The 26,081-nt window shown below is 39.4% G+C and overlaps 1 protein-coding gene across 13 annotated transcripts in view; it reads right to left on the bottom strand.

Moving 5' to 3' along the window:
• The window catches only part of MRTFB (myocardin related transcription factor B), a 208,143-nt gene extending 182,363 nt beyond the window's left edge, over window positions 1–25,780 (bottom strand). For 2 of the 13 annotated variants that reach the window (XM_065924353.1, XM_065924365.1), the window contains exons 1-6: window positions 25,607–25,647; window positions 17,721–17,846; window positions 17,048–17,112; window positions 16,756–16,804; window positions 16,505–16,630; window positions 6,789–6,950 (exon numbers count right to left, since the gene is read on the bottom strand). In XM_065924353.1, coding sequence (XP_065780425.1) covers window positions 6,789–6,881 — 93 coding nt within the window. In that variant the 5' untranslated portion in view covers window positions 6,882–6,950; window positions 16,505–16,630; window positions 16,756–16,804; ... (1 more) ...; window positions 17,721–17,846; window positions 25,607–25,647. Of the gene's footprint in view, window positions 1–6,788; window positions 6,951–16,504; window positions 16,631–16,687; window positions 16,805–17,047; window positions 17,113–17,720; window positions 17,847–25,606 lie in introns of all 13 variants that reach the window. The other 11 variants (XM_065924358.1, XM_065924357.1, XM_065924354.1 and 8 more) reach the window with 11 other exon arrangements.
• Between the last annotated feature and the right edge of the window lie 301 nt (window positions 25,781–26,081).

Below are 26,081 nucleotides of genomic sequence, written 5' to 3'. Positions count from 1 at the left end.
GATATTTCTGCATTTTAACATGCTGTCTAGGTTTGTCATAGCTTTTCTTCCAAGGAGCAATTATCTTTTAATTTCATGGCTGCAAACACCATCTTCAGTGATTTTGGAGCCCAAGAAAATAAAGTCTGTCACTGTTTCCATTTTTCATTTTGGGAAGCCCAAATTGACACACAGATTCAGTACAATCCTGAACAAATTCTCAAAGGCTGTTTTGTATACATTGATAAGCTGATGCTAAATTTTATATGGATAGCCAAAACAACTTTGAAAAAAAAGTACACAGTTGGAGGACTAATACGACCGAATTTCAAGCCTGAGTATAAGACTACAATAATTACAGCATAGTTGAAGCATAATGGCAGACAAAAGATGAATGGAACAAAACAGACTCCAAAACAGACCACAAGTGACTTCTGACTAAGGTGCAAAGGCAATTCAGTGAAGAGAGAATGGTCACTTCAACAGATGGTGCTGGAACAACCAGATATCCATATGCAAAAAATATGAACTCTGATCACACCTTGTATCACATGCAAAAATCAAGTCAAAATAGATCATATCCCTAAATGTAAAGCCTAAAACTATAAACTTCTACAAGACAACAGGAGATAATCTCTATGATCAAGGATTAGGTAAAGATTTCTTAAATATGATACCAAAAGCATAACCCATAAAAGGAAAAACTGATAAACTGAACGTCAAACTTAAGAACTTTTGCTCTTTGAAAAACACTGTTAAGAAAATTAAAAGACAAATGAGACTGGGAGAAAATACTTGCAGATCATTTATCTAATAAAGAATCTGTATATAGAATATATAAAGAACTCTCAAAACTCAGCAATAAGAAAACAAAAAAATATAATCAATGAATAATAGATCTGACCTTTCACAGAGAAATGGCAAATTAGCACATAAAAAAGTACTCAACACATTAGTCATTAGGAAAATGCAAATTAAAAGCACAATGAGATAATACCACGACACACTTATTAGAATGACTAGAATTAAAAAGACTGACCATATTAACTGCTGACAGAGATGTGGAGTAACTGGAACTCTCATGCACTGCTGGGTGATAAATGTAAAAGGACATGACAACTTGAAAAACAATTTTATGGTTTTAAAATACTTAAACATAACCTACCATATGATAGAGCCATCCCACTCCTAGGTATCTGCCTAAGAGAAAAGAAAGCATATGTCCATACAAAGACTTGTATATAAACTTTCAGATCAGTTTTATTTATATTGTCTATACTGGAAACATCCAAATGACCATCAACAGTGAATACATACACAAACTGTGGAGTATCTAAATTTCTCAGGAATAAAGGAAAAAACTGCTGATACACTCAACAACATGAATGAACCTTGAAATAGTTACAGTGGCTTCTTTCAGAAGTCAGGCAAAAATGAGTACAGAATACATAAATCCACTTACATAAAACCCTAGAACAGGCAAACTAATCTACAGCAACAGATCAGTGGCTGCATGGAGATATAAGCAGAAGGGTGTGAGGGTGGCATTACCAAGAACACAAACTTTTGCCAGTCATGGATACTTTCAATATTCTTATTGTGGTGATGGTTTCAAGGGTGTATATGTTTGTCAGAACAGATTAAATCGTACACTTTAAACACATGCCATTTACTGCAGGTCAATTATGCCTCAATAAAGCTGGGGAAAAAATAACTGCTTATATTTTACAGTATCCATTCTAAGTTGCCCCTTTTTCATTAGCATATTTGAAATCTTTCATTGTAGTGAAGCAGTTGATATAACTGCCTCAAATACATCTTTTCTTTTGACCTTTCCTCTATATAAACACAACTGTAAAAGTAAATTACTATTGGACGGAAAAGTGAACAGACTGGTCTCCCTGGATTACACAGCGGTCTGTTTATTGGCTTCAAACAAAGCCCAAATGTTTAGCTCAACTACCAGTACTGAATGCTTGGTCACTTAATTTTGAAAATATTATAGCCACAAGCTAGCCTAGAGCAATTCATTAATTCAAATAAACATTTACTGCACATGTACTCTGTCATTGTTGTACATTCTGGGTTTCAGGCAGCATGGTCAGCAGCAAATTATAAAGCCATTCTGCATCTAGCCTGTTAAAGTTTTAGTCACTGCATTTAAATAATACAACTAAAGAGTATCACTGGAAATAGGATGATTCTTCTAATATAAAGTTAAAATAATAAATGCCAGTGATACGATAAATAAAGAATTATACACTGACAGCTTAAAATTCCACAACAAAGGTTATCTCTTGAAACCTAAGTGAATTCAGGACAAATGTTAAAAAAAAAAAAAAAGTACTTCCATACACAGAGTGGAGCTTGTCATCTCTAAGAGATTCTGCCAGTTTAGAAGTATAAAAAGATATGAAAAACAGGTAGCAAGACCCATTATTAATTAATTATCTATAACAACTAGGCAACTTTAAGTAAAGTCCCTGTTAGTATCAAACAAGATACTATGCCACAGCACATTATCTTCTGCTGATTTTAGAGAATTCCATGTCAATTGGACCAAAGATGGTAATTACATCTGATAGAAGATATAAGCTTATTTATTCATCACAAACAAAACTCAATAGGTCCACACCTCTTGCCATTAATATATACGACAGGTTACAGCTTATCAAGGGTATCCATTTGAAAATCTATACTATATTTTTTCTTGTGCAGTGGTACTCCTCTTTTAGGATTTTTTAATAAAAGAATCCAATGAACTCATGCAATGGACAAAAAAAAAAATCAATAAATATCCCTTGTTAGAGAAAACTGTTGATGTACTGTGCTTCAGATTCCCTTAGAAACTGTTACCCTTTCCTAAAAATTTTAAGCTGTCTTTAATCATGTTTTCTGTTCTCAAAGGAACAATTTTATCAGATGATAAGCTTTTAGTAAATTTTGACTGACAAAATGATTCTGTCACATGTTCTAAACACATATCCAAAGTCACATCCACATTAAACACTGCTAATCTCATAAATATTCAGTCACCACTGCATTCCAGACCACAAGTTCTGTGAGCATAGTTTGTGAATATTTTCATTCCTGTAGAGAAGCAATAACCATTAAAATGAAAGACGAAAAACCAACCAGCATATTCTGTATTCTGTAATTTTAACTTCTCATTTTTGTTTTTCAGATTTGTAAAAATGAAAATAAAATTTTTTTAAGGTAAAAGGGTAGGAAACATGTCCAAAAAGGAGAGACATTCAACATCTGAGAGTAAACATGAAGTTTTCATTATGAAGCTTCTCCAACTCGCCTCCAATATTTACTTTAATTAAAAAGGTAAAATGACACCTGTCGCAGTGGAGTGCCACTAAAGCTAAGAGCTGAATCTGTACTTCTTCACAACACCTCTTCCGTCCACTACTGCCCTCTTGTTAATGTCCGTCACCTAACATCTACTGACGATGTATAACATGCCAGGCGCTGTGCTAACCGCTTCAGATGCAGCACTTCCACTTGCCCTCACAGCAATTCTGTGATGAAGCATTTCACAGACTGGTGGAGCGTCAATGACCTTAGGAACCTGAACAAGATGACAGAGCTATTCCCCATGATGAGCTCCTTAGCAGTGGGTCTCCCAGGCCAGGCCCCCACGGGGACCACACCTGTCTGAGGACGTGGACTGTGCGACCATGAGTGCTCGGTGTTTATCCTCAGTGCAGTTACTATTCTCTAATTCACTTTCATCGGACTGTAAGTCTTAACATGGAAGAGAGAACAACGCTGTTGACAGGACTAGATATATACGATAATTTCTCTCCCTCGCTTCGGCTTTTGAGTACTCTTCATTATCATCATCTTGGCAAGTCAAGCAAAGTCTTTCCTCTAAGATGAAAACGACTGCCTTAGAGCTACAGGGTAGAGCAGCTGCCAGTGTGATTATTACTTCTGGCCATGTGTATGGTGGTGTCAAACATTTAAAATTGCACCTGTGTTTTTCACATAAGTAAATAATACAGTATAAAGTATTAACAAATAGGATATACAGACGAGTAATTGATCCTTCATTACTTCCTAGACTCGACCTTTCATTCACAACAGCCTGAACAACAGTTTCAAATGGAGCTCCCCAAACCCATGTGAGGGCCAGTCCAGACCTCTACTGCCATCTGAAGATGAGCTGTCCTATAAACAAGGTTTCATGGACAACACATCTGTAAAAGAAGCCTACAAACTACACACTTCCACCCTTAAGAGCATTTCTGCACACTATTTCACTACCTCTGAGATGCAGAATAAAACTTATTAAATTAAGGTATGACTAACACAGGAGCAAGCGCTGGTTGAAAAGTGTCTGCATTCTCTGCCTAGTGAGAAAGACTGTTTACTGAGAGCATAATCAAGATTCATTAGCTACTTAAACTACAGAAACCACAGCTAAAGTCCATTAGAAATGTCAGTTTATAGAGCATGCATATACTATTTAGAATCACCAGTCTTTATAACTTCTAGGCAACACATTTGCCTAAATTCTACACACACTTAATCAGAGGTGCATTTCCATTGTTTTAAACTTTCCATAATTAAGACAAATCCTTCCTTAATTAGACTAAATCTGGGTAGAGATAAACTATTTGGATGTTCTTCCTTCTACATTATTTAATGCTTTTAAAATTACTTTTCAGCTCAGTCGCTCAGTTGTGTTCAACTCTTTGCGACCCCATAGACTGCAGCATGCCAGGCCTCCCTGTCCATCACCAACTCCCAGAGCTTGCTCAAATTCAGGTCCATCCAATCGGTGATGCCATCCAACCATCTCCTCCTCTGTCATCCCCTTCTCCTCCTGCCTTCAATCTTTCCCAGCATCAGGGTTTTTCCCAATGAGTCAGTTCTTTGCATCAGGTAGCCAAAGTATTGGAGTTTCAGCTTTAGCATCAGTCCTTCCAATGAATATTCAGGGCTGATTTCCTTTAGGATGGACTGCTTGGATCTCCTTGCAGTCCAAGGGACTCTCAAGAGTCTTCTCCAACATCACAGTTCAAAAGCATCAATTCTTTGGCACTCAGCTTTCTTCATAATCTAACTCTCACATCCATACATGACTGCTGGAAAAACCATAGCTTTCATTGTTGGCAAGGTAATGTCTCTGTTTTTTAATATGCTGTCTAGGTTGGTCATAGTTTTTCTTCCGAGGAGCAAGCGTCTTTTAATTTCATGGTTGCAGTCACCATCTGCAGTGATTTTGGGGCCTCCCAAAATAAAGTCTCTCACTGTTTCCCCATCTCTTTGCTATGAAGTGATGGGACCAGATGCCATGATCTTAGTTTTTTGAATGTTGGGTTTTAAGCCAACTTTTTCACTCTCCTCTTTCACTTTCATCATGAATGATATGGTAATAAAATTATATGACAAAGTTATATTAACATATATGATAAAATTATATTTATTAGTCATAAAAAAAAATCCAAGAACTAAGGAGCGGAGATATGGCATATGTGAAAGCGATGCAGCACAGAAGTAGCCCTGACAAGCCCCAGGCCCGGCTGCGTGAGAGACTCAGGCCTCTTCCCTCAGGGCTGCTGTTTACCCCCATCCATAACGGCTGCTGACGAACCCCTCTCTGACATCTAGGCTGTGAACTTTTCTATTTTGAATGATGCTACCTCTGAAAAATTAACTAGTAAAGAATGAAGGTAAGAACCTCTTGATAAAAATCATTTCAGAATACAGAATAAGCTAAACTATATTAGAGGTATTTAAAGTTTTTATTCTCCAGGAGCTGATATGGGGTATCTCCAGAAATCAACCTTCTTTCATTTCAGCTCTGTAACTGATTTCAAAAAAGATACAGTGTGCTGAGGTTTGGGGTCTCAGCATGGAGATTTTTCCCATTTATAACTTAACTAGTTTATGCAGGAGTCAAACTCATAATTTTGACTTCATCATTAAGATCTGAAATGTATTCTCTTTCCCAGTCTTGAAGGAGCCTTGGTAAAATTCAGAAGGCATAGAGTCTCAGTCTATCAGATATGTGCTGAAACTATTTGAAAGAATAAGCATTAATCTATAAACCAAAAGAAAATCATCTGTGTTCTATTTTAAACATATATCTTAACAGTAATTTTAAAAGCTGGGATGCTATAATCTATGCAAGTTGAGTTTTTAGAAATGCTCCTTTAAATTAACTTGCTAAAAGACACTTGCCTGCATTGGGAGTCAGGCAAATTTAGTTAAAGTTCTTTGGCGAGAAAGTAAATAAATGAATATGTCTCACGTCTCTACTAGAAGGGTAAGAAAGGAATCTAGGCAATAAACAAAGGCATTTAAAATACATGCAATTTACTATAATATCTTGTCATATGGCAAGGTGGTAGGCTGAGAGCGTTGAGCTCATAAAAGTAATATAATTCTATTTATGCATTAAAATGAAAAAAAAAGCACAAAACCCAAAAAACCATCTTTCCCAAGTGTCAACGTAATATTACTACTCTAGATAAACAAGACCCTATTTTTTCTAATATTTAAATAATAAAAATTATACCATATCCAAGCTACCTGTGATTTGGTTTTCTTGACTATAGAGGAAAGACAGAGCTGGCAGCACATTCACCTCAAAATTAAAGGGTAAAAAACCAAAGTCAAATTCCATTTCTAGACTAGTGTTCCAAAAGCTATTAAGAGATAGGAATCAGGAGTCAGATTTCAAGATGCCAAGATCTGAAACCTGCAATTCATTTTTTTTTTTCACATAAAAGATGAAAATAAGTTAACATCTGCTATTCAGAAACAAAACTTGCTATGAACTCAATTCTTACTTTTAAGGTGAATTTCCAGTCCTTTCCATTCACAAATAGGACTTGATTTATTAAGTTCCCTGCTTTGTATCTCCAGAGTTGATCAAAGCACATTTTCTTAGTACAATCTGTATTGTTCCAAGTGTTTTATAAACATCTTCTGTGAGAGCTTACAGGAGTGATCTGAAATCATATCCAAGGTTTCATCCTATGAGTCAGTTATTTTTAAAAGGAAACAATGTCTTTATCACCTTTATTTCTCTACCTATCACAAATCTAATTTTAGTCATGAAATTCAAAAAACTAATTAGCAGGATTATCAGCGGATAATTACTGATAATACTTGGCATGGCAAAGAAAAAAGGCATAATTACCTGGACATGAAAATTTCAGGTCTACACAGTATCTGAACTTTTATAACAGTCCCTTAGCCACTGTGTCCACTACATAGCCCTACATTGATAACTTCCAAATCCATATTTCCTGTCCTCGACTGAGATCCAAACTGTACACTCAGCTGCCTGCTGAACGTGTTCACCTGGATCATTCACATAGATATTCACTGAATACCTGTTATGTGTCAAGCATACTATGCTGGGCTCTGGAAGTTCAGAATGAAGAAAACAAGACAGTTCCTGTCCTCACAAGACTTTTAATTATGAAGAAAGCCAAACCAGTCAAATAATCATAAAAATATGTAACTTGCAAATTGTGATTAGTTCCAGGTCCCAGTCTAAGCTGGTCTAAAACTGAACTCATGGCACTCCGGTGTGCCTGCTCCCTTAACTCCCTATGGTTGGCAACGGTGCCACCATAGGCTATCAGAGACACACACGTGGGAGGCACTCTTCCTCCTCAGATATCCTCCACCTCAGTACTCCTCGAGCAGGTGTGCACGGCTGGCTCTGCCCACAACAACCTTCCTCTTTTTGGGAACTCCCAACGTGATGGTGGTAGACAGCTTTCAAAGACCCCTTCCCAGTGCCTGGTGAAGGCACAAAATTCAAAGCCAAGAGAGCCCCTAGGATTTTAAAAATGAGCTGGGCAAGAGGAGCTTTTTCTTCCTCTTGACAGGAGAGTATGAAGACAGCTCCTGCCCTATGCAGAAGTCCAAGGGCCCAGAGTTGGGAGAAAGAGTACCTGTGATGATGAGACCTCTTCCAATCCCCGAGGTCCCTAGGTTGTTCTGCTATCTACAGCATTTCAAGTCTTATACAACTTTCTCCAAGAACCTTCCAATTAATTCTGCTTTTAACTGGTGGCTCAGAGGTTAAAGCGTCTGCCTGCAATGTGGGAGACCTGGGTTCGATCCCTGCATCAGGAAGATACCCTGGAGAAGGAAATAGCAACCCACTCCAGTATTCTTGCCTGGAGAATCCCATGGACGGAGGAGCCTGGTGAGCTACAGTTCATGGGGTCGCAAAGAGTCAGATATGACCGAGCGACTTCACTCACTTAAATTAAGATAGTTTACACTTAGGAGGATTTCTGTTACTTGTAGCCAGGATTCCCGACTGATAGCTCCTAAACATTTCCAGCCTGAGTTTTATGCAACTCTGCCACAAATACCCTAGTTCAGGTCCTCACTGACTCTTACTGGACTAACGCAACAGCCTAATGGGTCTCTGGTCTCCAGTCCTGCCCCCACACGCAGCATAAATAACACAGGGGCCAGAGTGACTACATCACACTCCCCCTGCTGAAGAGTGGCTCCAGAATCAACAGGGACAAAATCTAAAGTCCTTAACAGGACACAACCAGCTCTCTACAATCAATCTTGCTCTACAGTCACGCACCTGTTACTCCTTGCCTCACATTTTATGCTTTGACTGAATGGAATTACTTGGGCTTTAGCTTAGAGACACACACCCCCTCTCCGCCCAAAGCTGAACTAAGTGGTAAGCAGGATATTTTTCTTTCTGAAAACCTGAAGAAAGTAAAGTGGTTTTCTTTAGGTTCACTTCTAGGCATCAAAGTCATCACACCCATTTTTACATTTTATTACACTAAGAATCCTAAATACCATGGCTACAAAACACCTGGTCTAGACACACGGTGTACACAGTAGCAAGAAACTGGAGGAGAGAATCAAAGACCCCAACAAAATTGCCACCCATCTTTTCGGATTGAGCACAACTCTGTGATTATACTGAAATTACTGAGTTGCATGCTTCAAATGGGTGAACTTTGTGGTACATGAATTATATCTCAATAGAGCTGCTTCAAGTGTCCACTCTTCAGTGAGGCATTCTCACCCAGATACAGGAGAGTACTCCTTCCCCCCTTCCATGGGTCTCCACTGTCTGTGGATGCTTCTAGCTTGGCATGTGACCTCTAGTTCTTTGAGGATAGAGCCATGGCCTACTCACCTCCGGATCCCCAAGCCTAGTCAAGGGCTTAGTACATACAAAATACTTAAAACCTTCACAGACTGTCCCATGCATTCTGAGCTAGGCAGAACACTGAACGACATTTTTTCTAACTTAAAAAATGCACATTGGGTTTCAGGTTAGGAAACTTGGTCCTCTCACCTTGTATTAGATGAGAATATTTGAAAATATGAAAGATGTTTAAATACCTCTACCCATTGTACAGTTAACAGCTGATCATTTAATTTTGCAGCAACTTTTAAAATCAGATGTATAGAAATAAGGTGCATTTTTTAACTTGCAGAAAATTTCAAACAGAGGCAAGACTACATAAGCAACCAAAGACAACAGAAGCTGGTCTTCTCAAAAATTAAAAAACTTCTTCAAAGAAGATTTTTTTAAAAAGGGAAAAGACAATCCACAGAAAGGGAGGAAAATTTTACAATTCACACCTCTGATAAAGACCTATGTGGAGGGCAGAGGGGTGCATCTGAAATATACAAAGAAATCTAGAACACACAAAAATATTATAACTCAACAATAAAAAGACAATCCCATTTTTAAAATAGGAAAAGAACATGAATAGGCATTTCTCTAAAAAATATACAAGTAACCAAGAAGCTCAAGAAAAGATTTTGAACATCATTAGCCAGTAGGGAAAATGCAAATCAAAATTACCACTAGAGACCACTTCACATCCACTGGGATGGTTACTATGAAAAACAAAACAAAAAATAATAAGTGTTGGCTAGGATGGAATCCTCTAACACTGCTGATGGGAACGTAAAACAGTACAGCCACTTTGGAAAACAGTTTGGCAGTCCCTCAAAAAGTTAAATATAGAGTTACCATGAGAGGCAGCAATTCTACTCTTAGGTACACATCCTTGAGAAATGATAGCAGATGTCCACCCAAAAAACATAGACATGAATGTTCTCAGCAGCATTCGCAATAGTCAAAACCTGGAAAAAACCTAAGTGGCCATCAACGGATGAATAAACAAAATGTTATCTATCTATGCAGTAGAATATTATTTAGCAACAAAAAAGAATGAATTCTTATATATGCTATGACACAGACAAACCTCAAAAACATGCTAAGTGAAAGAAGTCAGACACAAAAGGTCACACGTATTGTACAATTCCATTTACATGACATACTCTGAATTCAGAGACACAGAAAGTAGAACGGTGGTTGCCAGAGACTAAAGAGAGGGAAGAATGGGAAGTGACTGCTACTCGGTCTGGGGGATCTTTTTAGGGTGATGAAAGTGTTCTGGAATGAGACTGGGGATCTGTGCATAACTCTGTGAATACAGTAAGATCTATTGAATTTTATGTTTTAAATCCGTGGACTTTATGGTATGTGAATTACATGTCAACAGAGCTATTATGAAAAAAAATTACTACACAAAATCATATAGTGACACCTCTGTGCAGGGGCCTGACTGAATCACTTTGCCTACTACAGGATAACCTGTCGTAAACACACATACACACAAACACACAATCTGTTCAAATGAGGAAATGATTTATTTTCCTACCATCAAATCCCCACAGCGACCAATCATAAAATCAAATTCAAAGTAAAAAGAAGAAAAGAACAAAAGAGCACACAAACTGCAATTTGCTTGCAGGTATAAAATGGAATTAACCAAAAACTGCACAAAGAAGAATGTTTATCAGAACCACTCACTTCCCTTTGATTACACAGATTTAAATACGTCAAAGTCCTTTTTAACTGATGAGAAAATGTGCCAGCTTCTTTATTAACACAGAGCAAGGAAAAACAAGCATTCTCTCCTATAACAAAATTAACATCCCACAGAAGGTCTGTTTGTACTTGGCCATCATGAACCTTTCATCTCAGAGCACTGCTAAATTAAACAAGCCTATGTTGTATTGAACACAATGAGCCAGACACCTTGGCAGGCTCCTAAACTCCGCCAGTTAATGCTGAAGAACATTAGAACCAGAGAGGAGGGTAAGAAGGAGGGTGATGGTGCTGATAAAGCGGCTGTTTCTTCGTTCCGCCCAACGTTTCACTAATCGACGATAATGGAACCACTCGAAGAACTGTGACAAGAAAAGCCAGAGAGATCTGGATTCAAGTCACTGTTTTGTTTTTAATGTACTAGCTGAGTGCCAAGTACAAATCTCACAACCAAGCCTTTTATTCTCTAAAACTGGAGTGACTGAATCTAGCCTCTGAGAGTCATTAGAGAACAAAATGAAAGAATACACACCGAAGGTACAGCCCAATGCTCAATATGTACATCCCCACTATAAAAATCCTCACTGCTCTCAACTCTTCAATGCAAATATTGATTCTGGAGCTTGTATCACAACAGAAATAACTGATACCAGTCATTCTTTTCTACCCCAAGGACATCTAAGCAACCAAAAGATCCTATAAAAATTCTCCATTAAATTATTCCCCCTCCCATATAACTGAAAGTAAGAAAGCCATCAATAAAGTCTGCTTTAAATGTATTAAATCAGGGCATGACACAAAGCATTCATTCACCTAAGAGGTATTTAAATGCAATGAACTGAGAGAGACATACCAAGAGAAACACTTACTATTAGAGACAAATGCCTATTTTTCAGTGCAATAATTGGTAACCTTTCCATAAAGATTGATGAAATCTGATTATAATTCCCAAGTGTCAGCAATCAGTTCTTAAGGAAAAAGAAAAAGGAAGTGGGATGGTTTCAAGCACTGCAGAAAAGATGTAGGTGGATACCCCTCCCACTGACAGGTATTAACATTAACATTTGAGAGATGGCTGCCAGAAGATTCAGACAAAAAAACTTTGTTACATTAAAACAAACTGAAATCTACTTACAACAAAACTTACTGGGTTTAAAAGACGCAAACATAACCCGCACCACCGTGAATTAGGTGTCCTCTCTGAACAAACAGGCTTTACAGAAGTAAAGCTCATGTGGAATTCCCGCGTTTGTCATGACACCACTACCTCATACTTGCGTGGCGGAGTCTACTTAGAGGGCATCCAGACTCTGCAGTGAGACCGTGGGTCGCAGAGTCGGACAGGACTGAGTGACTGAACTGGCGTGAACCAAGACCCTGCAGTGGGAGACGGCAGACTCCTTCCGCCCAGCTCCAGACCAAGTTCTATCACAGCACAAAGAGTCCAGGGTCTCAAGAGGGATGGGACATTCAGAGGCTGGAGAGGCCTACCCCTGGGGAGCTCCACCAAGCACCATGTTCATTACGGAACTTGTAGCCCAAAGCCCCTCTTCCCCAAACTCTCCCCCTAAGACTCTGAATTTAATAAAACCTCTGCGAGGGACTAACTCACTGTAAATGCTACAGAAGGAAGGCCGAGTGCTGCCCGTGCTCGGGAGATTTCTCTATACCACAGAGCAGCACTTATTTTCCCTCCTACTGCAGGTCAGTACTCTCACCCTGACCATGAAACAGTTTCATGTGAATATTCTACCACCACAAATCCTGTATATGAAGACAGAACTTCTCTTCTTTCCAACTTTCCAATCAAATAACCACTTACACTGCCAGTCTAAACTTTAAGCTTTATGCCTAAAATAGGAAGAAACTGTTGCAAATGCATAAAATCCAACCCATTAAGTGCCTAAGGATGTCTTAAAATCTGTTTAAATACAGTATAAAAACTTTTACAAACGCAGCTCAGAGGAGAAATAATGATAAAGTCTTAAGTTTAATTAAGACGCCAGTTTACTACTAGTAATGCCTCACTTTTCAGAAGTATTTTTAGAATTAGGGTTTTAAAGCATGCAATTAAAGAAAGTCATCAGTGAAATGAAAGCTATAATATAAGGAACTTCCTATACTATTGCAGAAAAGAGATATAAGAATATAGAACTTCACTTATTTTAGAAACCAAATACAAGATCATAGCACTAGCCACAATAAGATAGAGGATAAAGTCCAGAAAATGTAATTAATTTAGACCCTACTAAATGAAGACTCAATAATTTCCTTTCAAGTCTGCCTAGATTTATTAATAACTTTAGATTTATTAAGGAAGGAGTTGCTAAGAAAGTTAAAGTACAAATAAAAACTGGTAGGGGATTATTTAATAAATTAAAAAAATTTTACATGCAAATAGCTGCTGCTAAAATACTAATTAAAACTAGCACATGCCTTCTTTAGAATCCCATACTCCAGTGGAAACAAAGTGTATGAAACAAGAATCCTCAACATTGCCTAAATCTATTAGATAATTGTTCCACTCTCTCTGTTTATTTTGGCTGTGAAAAACTGGTTGTGAGTCAGAAACACTTAACAGGCAGGATACTGGACAAAGATTTACACATTCTTCTTAATGGCTGCCAATCCATTTCTCTACTGTTACTTTTAACAAATGCTCAACTACACAATTAAAATATACCTCAATTTTTCTCCATTATAATTTACTTTATCCTTGTCTTCAAATAACTGAAAGATATTCCCATCTTTATAATATGAAACATATTGTAAATAGCAGATCAAGTACTTTACCTACTTTATATAGTTACTTTCCCCTCAATAGCAACAAAACAAGAAGCAGATTTAAAACACAGTTGTATGTATGATTCTGCGAAGAAATTGGACAGAGTCCAAATCAACGATCCAAACAAAACATCACAAAAGGTTATGGTAGCAAATGTCACTACAATTATATACATCTAGATTTAGGTGCATTTAAACATCACAGGTGCTAGTTTTCTTCTCCAAGAAATTAAATTTCTTAATTAAAATTAAAGGCACATCTCATTTGCATCTTAATTCTAACTTAACAATGATGATATTGACCAATCATTAATTCCTACAAAAATGATTTGAATGTCTGCCATGTACATGCAGGTATCACAGTAGTTGCTGGATGTAAGCTGGTGCATAAAACACACTAGGTCCAAGCCTCAACAATGTTAACTTGGAGTGAAAAGAAAAGCACCCACATGAAAGACAATATAAGAAGATGCATTCTATATCAAGGAAAAAGATGAATTTTAACTGGCTTTCAATTAAGTCAAAAAACAAACAGTAAGCCAATGACAAAGTACATGTTTGTTTCATGTGAGACCTTTCTTAGGCAATTTTTATTTGAAATAAAATCTGAAACAAACATAAAGTTAGAGCTCATATTCATATCAGAAACTGGCAAAATCCTCTGGACAGATGAAACTCAACATTGGCATTCATATGCATACATGTGAATGCATATTCACCTAACTCAGTAATATCAGTTAGTTGCCAATAGTGGAAAATTCTTAAAGAGATGGGAACATAAGACCACCTTACCTGCCTCTTAATAAACCTGTATGCAGGTCAAGAAGCAACAATTAGAACCAGACATGGAACAACAGACTGGTTCAAAATTGGAAAAGGAGTACATCAAGGCTGTATATTGTCACCCTGCTTATTTAACTTATATATGGAGTACATCATGTGAAATGCTGGGCTAGATCAATCACAAGCTAAAATCAACACTGCTGGGAGAAAGATCAACAACTTTAGATATGCAGATGATACTACTCTAACGGCAGAAAGCAAAGAGGAACTAAAGACACCTGATGAGGGTGAAAGAGGAGAGTGAAAAAGCTGGCTTAAACCTCAACATTCAAAAAACTAAAATCATGGCATCCAGTCCCACCACTTCACGGCAAACAGATGGAGAAAAAGTGGAAACAGTGGCAGGTTTTATTTTCTTGGGTTCCAAACCACTGTGGATGGTGACGGCAGCCACAAAATTAAAAGACGCTTACTCCTTGGGGAAAAAAGCCATGACAAACCTAGATAGCATACTAAGAAGCAAAAACATCACTTTGCTGACAAAGGTCCATATAGTCAGAGCTATAGGTTATCCAACAGTCATGAACAGATGTGAGAGTCGGATCATAAAGGCTGAGCACCAAAGAACTGATGCTTTTGAACTGTCGTGCTGGAGAAGACTCTTGATAGTCCCTTGGACAGCAAGAAGATCAAACCAGTCAATACTAAAGGAAATCAACCCTGAATATTCATTGGAAAGACTGATGCTGTAGCTGAAGCTCCATTACTTTGGTCACCTGATGTAGAGAGCCAACTCATTAAAAAAAGATCCTGATGATGGTAAATACTAAAGGCAGAAGGGGCGACAGAGAATGAGATGGTTGGATGGCATCACCAACTCAATGGACATGAGCTTGAGCAAACTCCAGGAGTTAAGTGAAGGACAGGGAAGCCTGGCGTGCTGCAGTCCACGGGATCACAAAGAGTCGGACACAACTTAATGACTGAACAACAACAATTTTAAAATATTTATAATGAATTAATCAGGGTAATGGGGCTTCCCTGATAGCTCAGTTGGTAAAGAATCCACCTGCAATGCAGGAGACCCCGGTTCAATTCCTGAGTCAGGAAGATCCCCTGGAAAAGGGATAGGCTACCCATTCCAGTACTCTGGCCTGGGTCAAAGAGTCGGACACGACTGAGTGACTTTCACTTTCAATCAGGGTAATAGACCTAAAAACAAAGAACTCAACATATTTCAACATTTTCATCACATTTAAAGTCCAAGAGTGTCTCACATACACAAGAATCACATGCATGTTTTTAATAAGGAAATTCTTTATGTAAGTAAGGCTATTAGATGAAAGAGGTCTTTAAACATGAAAGGTTTACTCCAGTCAGAAACCCTGCTATCTCGCTTCCCTGGTGGCTCAATGGCAAAGAATCCACCTGCTAGAGCAGGAGACACAGGTTCAATCCCTGACCTGGGAAGATAACACAGGCCGCAGCTGCTCAAGTCCATGCTCCTAGAGCCACTACTCCACAAGAAAAGCCACTGCACCGAGAAGCCTGCACACCGCAGTGAAGAGTGGCCCCTGCTAGAAAAGCCCGAGTGCAGCAACGCCGATCCAGCAGAGCCCAAAATAAACAAATACAATTGAAAGCAAAAAGCCCCGCTATCTCACAAAGACACCATTTTTTCCTCTATTGGACAGGTAAGCATTAAACACATGAACAAAACTAAGCGTGGATAAGGACAAGAAAAACAGGACTCTGGTGAACTTCAGTTGGGGAGGGGTCTTTATTTACAGAGGGCAGTTTAGCCACAAGCACCTACATTTAAAACGCATATCATCTATGACCCAGTAGGTATACTTCAAAGAAGATAAATGAACAAGCATGTAATGATGTAGGTACAGGGTTGTTCGACACACTATTATCCACTAGAAACCATCTAAACAGTCATCAAATGAATGACTCAATTAAAGTATGGTGCCTCTAAATAATCAAATATCATCAGTAAAATGATTATATACGATTATGACTTTTACAATTCATGTGTAGAGATATAAAAAATTTACTCTTGCATTAAATAAAAGACCAACTTACTAAAAGATTTGTATGTAAATACTTCTATATTCATAAATTTCTAAATGGAGTTTCATCAAAATAATAATGGCAGTCATTTCTGGGTGGCAGGAGGTAGGTGTCATTGATGGAAATTTTTTCTCATTACTGCAAGAAAATAAATAACACAGTTTCATTTAAGAAAATGAAATGTTGCAATCTCACCAAGTGGCTTCAAATCCCTACTTTAAAATCAAAAGTTTTCACTGAATGTTGCAAGTGTGTATAATCACCAAACAGCTCACAGATTTCCACCTGTGGGATCTCCTTCTCAGCACCAGGCTTTAAAACAATGAGATAACGGAAATTTATTAAAGATTCAAGTCAAAGAAGTAAAGGAGCCAAATGACCTTAATCAGAAGCCCACATTTCTGGCAACCACCTTAAGAACCCCAGGTTCTATCAACTGACACACTCCTAAAACAACAATCTCCCTCTTGTAATCTTCAGAAAGCAGGTATGGAGAGAAATTTTTTTTACATAAGAGACGTTTTCTTTAAAAAAATTAAATCATAAAAAACTTACCTCAGTAAAAATGTTTAATTATTTTCCTGTCTCACATTCTCTTTCTTAGCACCTTTACTGGGAACCTAGAGGGAAAAAACAGTTAAAATTACTTTTTATTGAACATCTACGGCATGCCAGGCAGGGTGGTCAGAGAAGGTCTCTCAGAGAACATCAAGTCTGAGAGAAATCAGAATGAATAAAATAGAAGTTACTAAAATGGGAAGATTGGGCAGAAAAGTGAGCAGGTTCAAGTGGAATTGAATAACTTTCCCTAAATGGTTCAAGAACCTACACCTAACGGTAGTCAACCTCACAGCAGGTGAAAAGCTGGGTTGCTAGATTAAGAACACCTGCCTGAGTCTCCGCGCTACCACCTCCTTGCTTGTCTGCTCCTGAGCAAGTCCATAAACCCATGTGCCTTGGTTTCCCCAAGTGCCTAATAACAGGACTCAACTCCTAAGCCGGCTGAGGGTTATGAAAGATAATCTACATCACGGACTTTAAAAGTTTTTGGGACATGGTAAAATGTTCGATGATTGTTAGTTTTCACTTTTATTATTACTTGTTCTTACATAATAAATCCATTTGCCTCTCACCACCTCTATCACCACATTATTACTATAATTATTGAGAAATGGCATAATCCTTATCTTCAACATTCTTACAATGTACTGGGTGACAGAAGAATTACCCAGGCATATGACACAAGGCAGGTTCAGTTCAGTCGCTCAGTCGTGTCTGACTCTTTGCAACCCCATGGACTGCAGCACACCAGGCTTCCCTGTCCTTCACCAACTCCCGGAGCCTGCTCAAACTCCTGTCCATCGAGTCAAAGAAAGATCTAAATCAATTATTCATTTATTTAAAAACATCTGACTGTCTGCTCTTTCCCAGGTATCCTGCATTCTTTGGTGGATGTGACAGTTTCTCTCCTCACAGCTTCCAGTCTACCAAGGCTAAGCTACAGGACAGACGGCCAACACGAGGAGACAGATCCTGTTTTTTATTGGGTGCGGGGCAGCACGTATTTGAAGTGGCAGAATTAGGTAGCAGAACATCCTAAGTGGAAGGGATGGCACGATAGGAAACTCGGGGCCTCTGGGGAAGGCTACGCAGCCTCTGGTCGGGGAGCATCTGAGAGGGCAGCCAGCAGCAGGGTCAGAAAGAGAGGCAGGAGGGGCCGCAAACGCTGGGTTGAGTCTGTTCTTTTCTCAAGGACACTGATTATCCTGCTTGGGGTGAATCACAGCTTACTTTTAATTTCAAGTCTGGTATTGTTTCATTACTTTTCTTTACAATGTCTTTCTCTTTTACAGGTGAGAGGGGAAAGAGGAAGAAGAAAAAGAGACCAGCAACCTCAATCCATGATGCTGTTGGCAGTGACGGTGGTAGAAGCGGCACTAAGGGATGAAATTCACATTCTTCTTAATTCTCCAAACATTCTTACCAAGCCAGAATTGTTCCTTTTACTAATTAGGAAACCGAGGATCAGAGGAGTCAAACAGATCCCCAGATGTCCACTGAGCTCATAAATGCAGTTATAGAATTTAACTGCAAGCCTGACTTCCAAGGCTTTCTTTCTCTTCAGGCAAAAAAAGTATACGGGAGTCCGCAGAATTTAATGCTCGTTAAAAACTAATTAGAATTTCAAGGTATATCACCTTCTATACTTACACAAAAATAAAAAGCTTTCATACAATCAAAACCACTTAGAAAAGATATATAAATATGAAATGAAAATGAAAGTTAGTCACTCAGTCGTGTCTGACTCTTCGTGATCCTATGGACTGTAGTCCACTGGGCTCCTCTGTCCATGGAATTCTCCAGGCAAAAATATTGGAGTGGGTTGCCATTTCCTTCTCCAATACACATAAATATACACACATATAATAAATTTAATAAGAAATGGGAAAAACCTGTATGAGAAAAATTTGTGCTCTAGGAGTCAGGAGTAAAACCAAACAAATGAAAAAAACATGATGGTCTTGGAATGGAACATTCAATATCAGAAAGATATCAATTCTCCCTATGTTAGTTTATAAATTTAACATGATCTCAACTTTTTTAAAGTGTGTTTTTCCTTTCCAGAATTGACAAATGATTCTAAAGTTCACATGGAAAAATAAACAAGCAAGAATGGCCAGGAAAGTGAAGGGCAACAGGACAAACTAGTTTTACAAGGCATTAAGACGTTTTATAAATCCAATAATGTGTACTTGTGCAGGAATAGAAAGACTTAATGGAACCAACCAGAAAGCCCAGAGAGGTCTCCCAAAATATCTGGAAATCTGGAATATAATGAAGGTGTACTCTATTCTGAAACAAATGGCTAAAAATTAGTGGCAGCCATATGAATAAAGCTGAATCTATATATCACCCCTGAATACTAGAATAAATTCTAAATGGATCAAAGATTTAAGCGTAAAAATGAAACCATAAAGGGAAAAAAAATCCTTAAAGAAAAGAAACATGGGTGAAATCCAGATTCTTGGAGGCCTTTTCATGACTCAAAAATCCATAAAATATTAACTGCTTAAAATTTAAAGAAAAAGCTTTAAAGCCTTCTCTATACCAAAATACATTAAAGTAAACTTTTGAAAAATGACAAGCTTGAGGAAATTGCAATTCGCATCACAGAGGCCTGATTTAATTTATAAATACCTAGAAATTGTTAAGAAAAAAAGTAAATTCAAAAGAAAAATGTGCAAAGGGCATGAACAAATAGTTCATAGAAAAGAAACAGCCGTTAAACATGTGAAAAGATGTTCAGCCTCCTTCATAATCAAAGTAATGCACATTAAAACCACAATGAGTTACTTTGAACCTTATCGGACTGATACGAATCCAAAGGCTGGTAATCAGCCTATTAGATACCTGCAAGGGTTCAAAATGGTACAACCCTGAAGGAGGGCAGCATTTATCCAAATGTACAAACACACTGCTCACGGACCCAGCAATCCCACTTCTGGAAAGGTATCCCACAGATAGACTTCACATATATGAACTGACATGTGTACAAGGTTATTCACCACAGGCTGTGACTGCAAGACTGGGAAACATTCAACTATCTATCCATCAACGGGGGTTAATTTCAATAAACTATGGCACAGGCCACACAATGGTATATCCTGCATCTGTTAATAAATGTTTTCTATATATTAATGTGGAAAGATGCTAAAGGTACACTATTGGAAAAGAAGCCAGGGTCAGAATAATTTATGTAGCATACTACATATAAAAGAAGTGGGTATATACAGTGTACTGGTATTTGCTTGTATCTACACAAAGAAACAACAGACGTCTATAGGAAACAAATAGAAAACGTTCTCTATGGCTGGAGACAGCATGTTAAACCAAAACAAAACTGGAAATTAGACTCCTCAAAATATATTTTTTTCCTTTTTGAATCACATGAACATTTTATATATACAAAAAGAATTTTAAAGTGTTAAAAATGTATTTCATAGGAGAAAGAGAAAGAGAACTACTTATCACCTAGAGCCAAAATCCAACACACATTAAAAGGGAATGCTTTCCTAAATTAGGAGTTTGAGATTAACAGATACACACTTTTATACATAAGATAAACAACAAGGACCTACTGTATAGCACAGGAAACCATATTCAGTATCTTATAATAACCTAAAATGGAAAAGAATCTGAAAAATACACATGTGGGTGTGTATATATATGTATGTATATGTGTGTATGTGTGTATATATATGTATGTGTGTATATATATATGTGTGTGTATATATGTGTATGTGTGTATATATATGTGTGTGTGTATGTATGTATATATATGTATGTGTGTATGTATGCGTGTATATGTGTGTATATATATGTATGTATATGTGTGTATATACGTGTGTATATATATGTGTGTATATGTATGTGTATATATGTATGTATGTGTGTACATATACGTATGTGTGTATATATGTGTGTGTATGTGTGTGTGTATATATATGTACGTATATGTGTGTGTATATGTGTGTATATATATGTGTATATATATACGTATGTATGTGTGTATATATGTGTGTGTGTGTATATATATGTATGTATGTGTGTGTATATATATGTATGTGTGTGTATATATAAGTACATATGTATGTGTGTAAAACTGAATCACTTCGCTGTACACCTGAAACTAACATTGTAAAGCAACTATATTCCAATTTAAAAAATAATAAATAAAAGAATTTTTCTATGAATTAGATGTTAACAAGCAAATTTAGTGTGACCATCACTAAAAATCACACAAGACAATGTTTAAGTTTTTCTTTAATCAAGCTAAAACACATTATAGTCATCTCCAAAAGCACTATTTGGGGGACAAGAAATCAGAAGAATTGAGGAAGTACAACGAGGATGCTTTCACCTACTGGTTCTCAAAGTATGGTCCCCGGGCCAGCAGCATCAGCATTATCTGAGAACCTGTTACAAGTGCAAATTCTCAAAACCCAGTCCAGACCCACTGAATCAGAAACTCTGGGAGTGGTAGGGAGCAGTTTTGGGAATAAGCACTCCAGTCTGAGAGTCAGTGATCTGGCCAAGAGCTCCTTACACATCTTCATGCATCACTAGAGGAGAATCTTATTAAAAACCAGACTCTGGTTCAGTAGTTTGGGGTGAGCCCCAGAGCTGGCATTTCAAGCAAGCTCCAGGAGGCTGCTAGTGTGCAGCTGGTTGAGGGAGCACAGTTACAAAGAAAAGCTCAAATCCACCTTGAAGAAGGTGTGCAGTCTTCAGTGGTCGACTTTCCTGTGAAACCGGCCCTCAGTGGAGTCCTTACACAGACTTCTAGGCTGGGGGACACCATGTAGCCTCCCATTTAAATTGTCTTTAACACAGAATAAATACATTCAGTGAAAAAAGTGAAAGTTGCTCAGTCGTGTCCAACTCTCTGCGACCCCACAGACTGTAGCCTGTCATCCTCCTCTGTTCATGGAATTCTCCAGGCAAGAATACTGGAGTGGGTTGCCATTCCCTTCTCCAGGGTATCTTCCTGACCCAGGGATTGAACCCAGGTCTCCTGCATTGCAGACAGATTTTTTACCATCTGAGCTACTATATCTTATTAAAATAATAGTGAATTGTTGAAATTCAACTTAAGGATGTCTCATTTGAGACAACTTTCATTTATAAGTGAACCGAGGAATCTTTCAGAATGGGGGGGAAGAAAAGGAAGGCATATTCATACATCCGCCTGGTTACACTGTCTGATTACCTTTACTAAAAACATTAGCCACACCATCTTCTCTCCATGAAAAAATGATCAAGTAGTTTGTTTCCTTCTAAACATATTTTCAAATGGTTCTTATACTTACAAACACTGATTCTCCATTTGCTTTACATGGGGGAGAAATGTTTACAGGAATCTTCCAAGTAAAGAATTCTAATTTAGATGGAAGAACCTGGAACTGGTATGTATCTGCATTTTGCAAGTCATTCTTTGGACAAAGTTTTTGGTGTTAAACATTAATCAATGTGCTGAAATTTCTACATATCCCTATCTCACTGCATCTAAGATGCCATCATTTCCATACACACTATTATTCTGTAACACTAAGAAAGAACAAAAGCTGCCAATTAAACCATGACACATCAATTTTAAGACAATAGTCTATCTCAGACATGCATCTTAAAAATCAGTGAAATGGCTTAATGACAAATCTCAGAGATATGTACATAATAAATTACGCATTTTCATCTACAGAGGCATGGATTTTTGTTCACCCAACAATTTGTCCCCATACCTAAACGATGGAAAAGTTTCAACATTCACATAATATGACCTGGTTCATTTTTGTACAGGAGTATTTTTTAAAAAGGTAGTGATTTAAAAAACAAAAAAGGAGTGACCTCTTTTTACCCTGAAACATGATACTGCTTGCGCAAAGTAATAAAAATTAATCATTCTTAACTTGGATAATTTTCGCATCGAGAAGTATTCAATGTATCTATCTCTAGGCAATTTAAAATACATCCTTCTATTCTGACAAGAACCTTACTTACATGTTTGTTTCCATAGCACCTTTCAAAAGTAACAAGCAAATGAACAACAAACATCTTAACAGTAAAGAAGTCACTTTATCTATCCAACAGAAAGGAAAAATAAACTTTCTTTGTGGATTTAACAAAAGTTGAACAAATTCATCATGTTACACTATAGCTGTATAATAGTTGGAGTTGAACTATCTAAACTCAATTTGCATTTTCCCCAAGGCAGTAAGACTAATGCAGTTTCAAAAGAAATCAGAATTTCTAATGAATCCTATCAGCACAGAGGACAACGTAACTATAGTTCATTTTAATTTTCACTTTTGTTCAATATGCATTGATCAAATTCTCTAACACGGATATTAGTAAATAGAAAGAAAGAATGGCTTCCCCAATGGTTCAACAGTAAAGAATCCGCTTGCAATACAGGAGCCACAAGAGACATGGGTTGGATCCCTGGGTAGGGAAGATCTCCTGGAAAAGGGTATGCCTACCCACTCCAGTATTCTTGCCTGGAGAATCCCATGGACAGAGGAGCCTGGCGGGCTACAGTCCATAGAGTCGCAAAGAGTCGGATATGACTGAAGTTACTTAACACACATGCAGAAAGAACAGGGAAAAAAATGTTCCCAAAAAACATTGTTTGTCAGTTAAATCCTGCCCCCTTCCCTGCTATAACTGAGTCTACAATTTAGAGTCACTCTCAAGGGAGCTAGTCCTTGAGACATGTGCGGTCCTCTGACATGTTTAGCTATCAAAGTGATTGGGGTACACCACTGGCATTTACAGCTTGGGAGCCAAGATGCTCCAACTTCTCCCAATGCATGGGCTAGATCCGCATAATGAAGATTTAGCCTGGTCCTGAGACTTTTCAATGACCAGCCAGATTAGTCACCTTAACTGGCTTTACTTCAGAACATAGTACTAAATATTTTATAAGAAATTATGGAAAAAACCCTAGTAATTTAAGAGAAGGTAGCTAAAGTGAAGCAAGTTGAGACTGAATGACTAGGGTCTGAAAATGAGTGACTATTTCCACACACCACACATTAACTCAACATATAACTGCAGTGTCACAACAATGAGCTTATCTACACTATGTGAGATACTGCTACCGAATCAAACAAAAACCCTTCAATCTAGCTAATATTTTATTCATTATCAGAGAGAAGCAGTAGGAATCTAGCATGGTGCCTCAAAGCAGCAGTATTTCAAAGCTTGCTGCACAAAAGAGGCCCTACAATGTTGTTTGAAAGCCTGGCATTTAAGAAAGGGCTATATTAGTATTATTTATATGTTGACTGAGATGGGCTGTACTTTCTCTAGTCCTGTTACTCCTAACTCAATCTAGGCATGTATCTTCATAATCATAAATAAGTTATTCCAACACTTAAGGTGTCCTCCACTCCCATGTCTACCTAAACCTCTAATCTTTCCTTTCCTTGTATGAAATAGCTCCTGACATTTTTACCTCTCTTCAACCCAAGCTTATTCACTAGAAGCAGGTAGGAGCAGTCCAGTCCAAGGCACAACAGTAAAGTGCGAGACGTGATGTGGCAATGCATGTCATGTGTTGTTCTTTCATTTCTAACATTTAAATCGGAGCATCACAGTGGTTTTCAATTACGTACGTAGGGAGCTTTTATTTCTGATGAATTTCATTGGAGCTGTAAAGGGGGGTTATAAACAGTTGCTGCAAAGGGGAGGGGCCTTGGTTCTGACAAAGTTGAGCACCACTGCTCCAAAGTGTGGAATCACGTGCTGAACAACAACAAAAGTTTCCTTTGCTTAAAGCAAGCCCTGGGCTCCAATATTCTACTTCCATTCGATCGGACATCCCACCCCAGACACACACCGCTGCTTTTAAGCCCACTTTTGCCCTCACACAGGGCCAAAGAAAAGTTTTTGTTCATTTCGGGTACAAGGACCCTTTGGGGAAGCTGACAAAGGCCGAGGACTCTCCCCCAAAAAACTCCTGTGCCAAGCTGCATTCAATTAGGAGGGCGGGGGGTGGGGGGGCAGACACACCCTCTGCAGCTCAATCGGGACCTGAGGAGAATTCGAGCCCTAAAACCCCGCGAGTGGGGGCGGGGAGAAGGATGGGAGGCAAGGACGGGGCGGGGCGCTGGAGTCGCTGTGCCCGGGTGTGAACCCCGACTCCACCGCGTCCCAGCGGCGTGACCCTGGGCAGGGGCGCTTCACCTCTGCGTGCAGCCCCGAGCGGAACCGCCTAAGTGAGGGCAGACGGTTAAGGCTCACTGAACAGTGTTGCCGGCCCGGCAGCGCCGCGTCCTCCAGCGCCAACGCGCCACCGGGGGAAACGGAGGCACGTCCCGCGGTCGCACCCGCGAGCGGACGCGGGCTGCGAGGGGACTGGCTCGACAGCCCCGCGGCCCCGGCCCGGCCGCCCCGCCCCGCCCCGCCGCGCCGCGCCCGCTCGGGTCCCGGGACAGCGCGGACCGGGCGACTCCGCTGCAGCCGCGGGGCCGACTGAAGCGGCCGCCCAGAACGCGGGCCGCCCGCCCGCCCGGCCGGCTCCCCTGCCCGGCCCTCGGCCTCCGCCGCTCTCACCCGCTCCTCAGCCCCAACGGCAGCCGCCGCCGCCCGCAGCTCACCTCCCGGGCCGCCGCCGCCGCCGCTACCGCCGCCGCGCGCGATCTCGCGAGACTTCGCTCCCCTCCGCGCTTCCCCGCCCTCCCCGCGCAGCGCGCGGACCCCGGCCTGGAAACGGCTGGACGCCCTCCTCTGGAGCAGCCCCCTCGCCTCGGGGTTAAGTCTAGGCGGGCTCGCGACCCCGCGTCCTGGTCCCTGCGCCCGTCCCGCCCACTTCCGTGAAGGTGAAGGGTTAAATGCCAGGTGCGGGTCGGCCACCTCCTCACCTGGCCGGCCGGGTGCGCGTGCGCATGCGCGCGCCCGGGGCCCTGGACCTTCGAGCCCTTGCAAAAGCTCTGAGCACAGTGACAACAGTGATCCCTTCAGCCAGTCTTGGAATGCTTCCTGGGTGCCGAGTACTTCTAAAACTTCCTGGGTCCTCACAAGTTCCACC

This window comes from Muntiacus reevesi, chromosome 2 (genome assembly GCF_963930625.1).
Source record: "Muntiacus reevesi chromosome 2, mMunRee1.1, whole genome shotgun sequence".
Classification (NCBI taxonomy): Eukaryota; Metazoa; Chordata; class Mammalia; order Artiodactyla; family Cervidae; genus Muntiacus; species Muntiacus reevesi.
The sequence above is the reverse complement of the archived record's forward strand: the minus strand, read 5'-3'. Positions and strand labels throughout refer to the sequence as shown.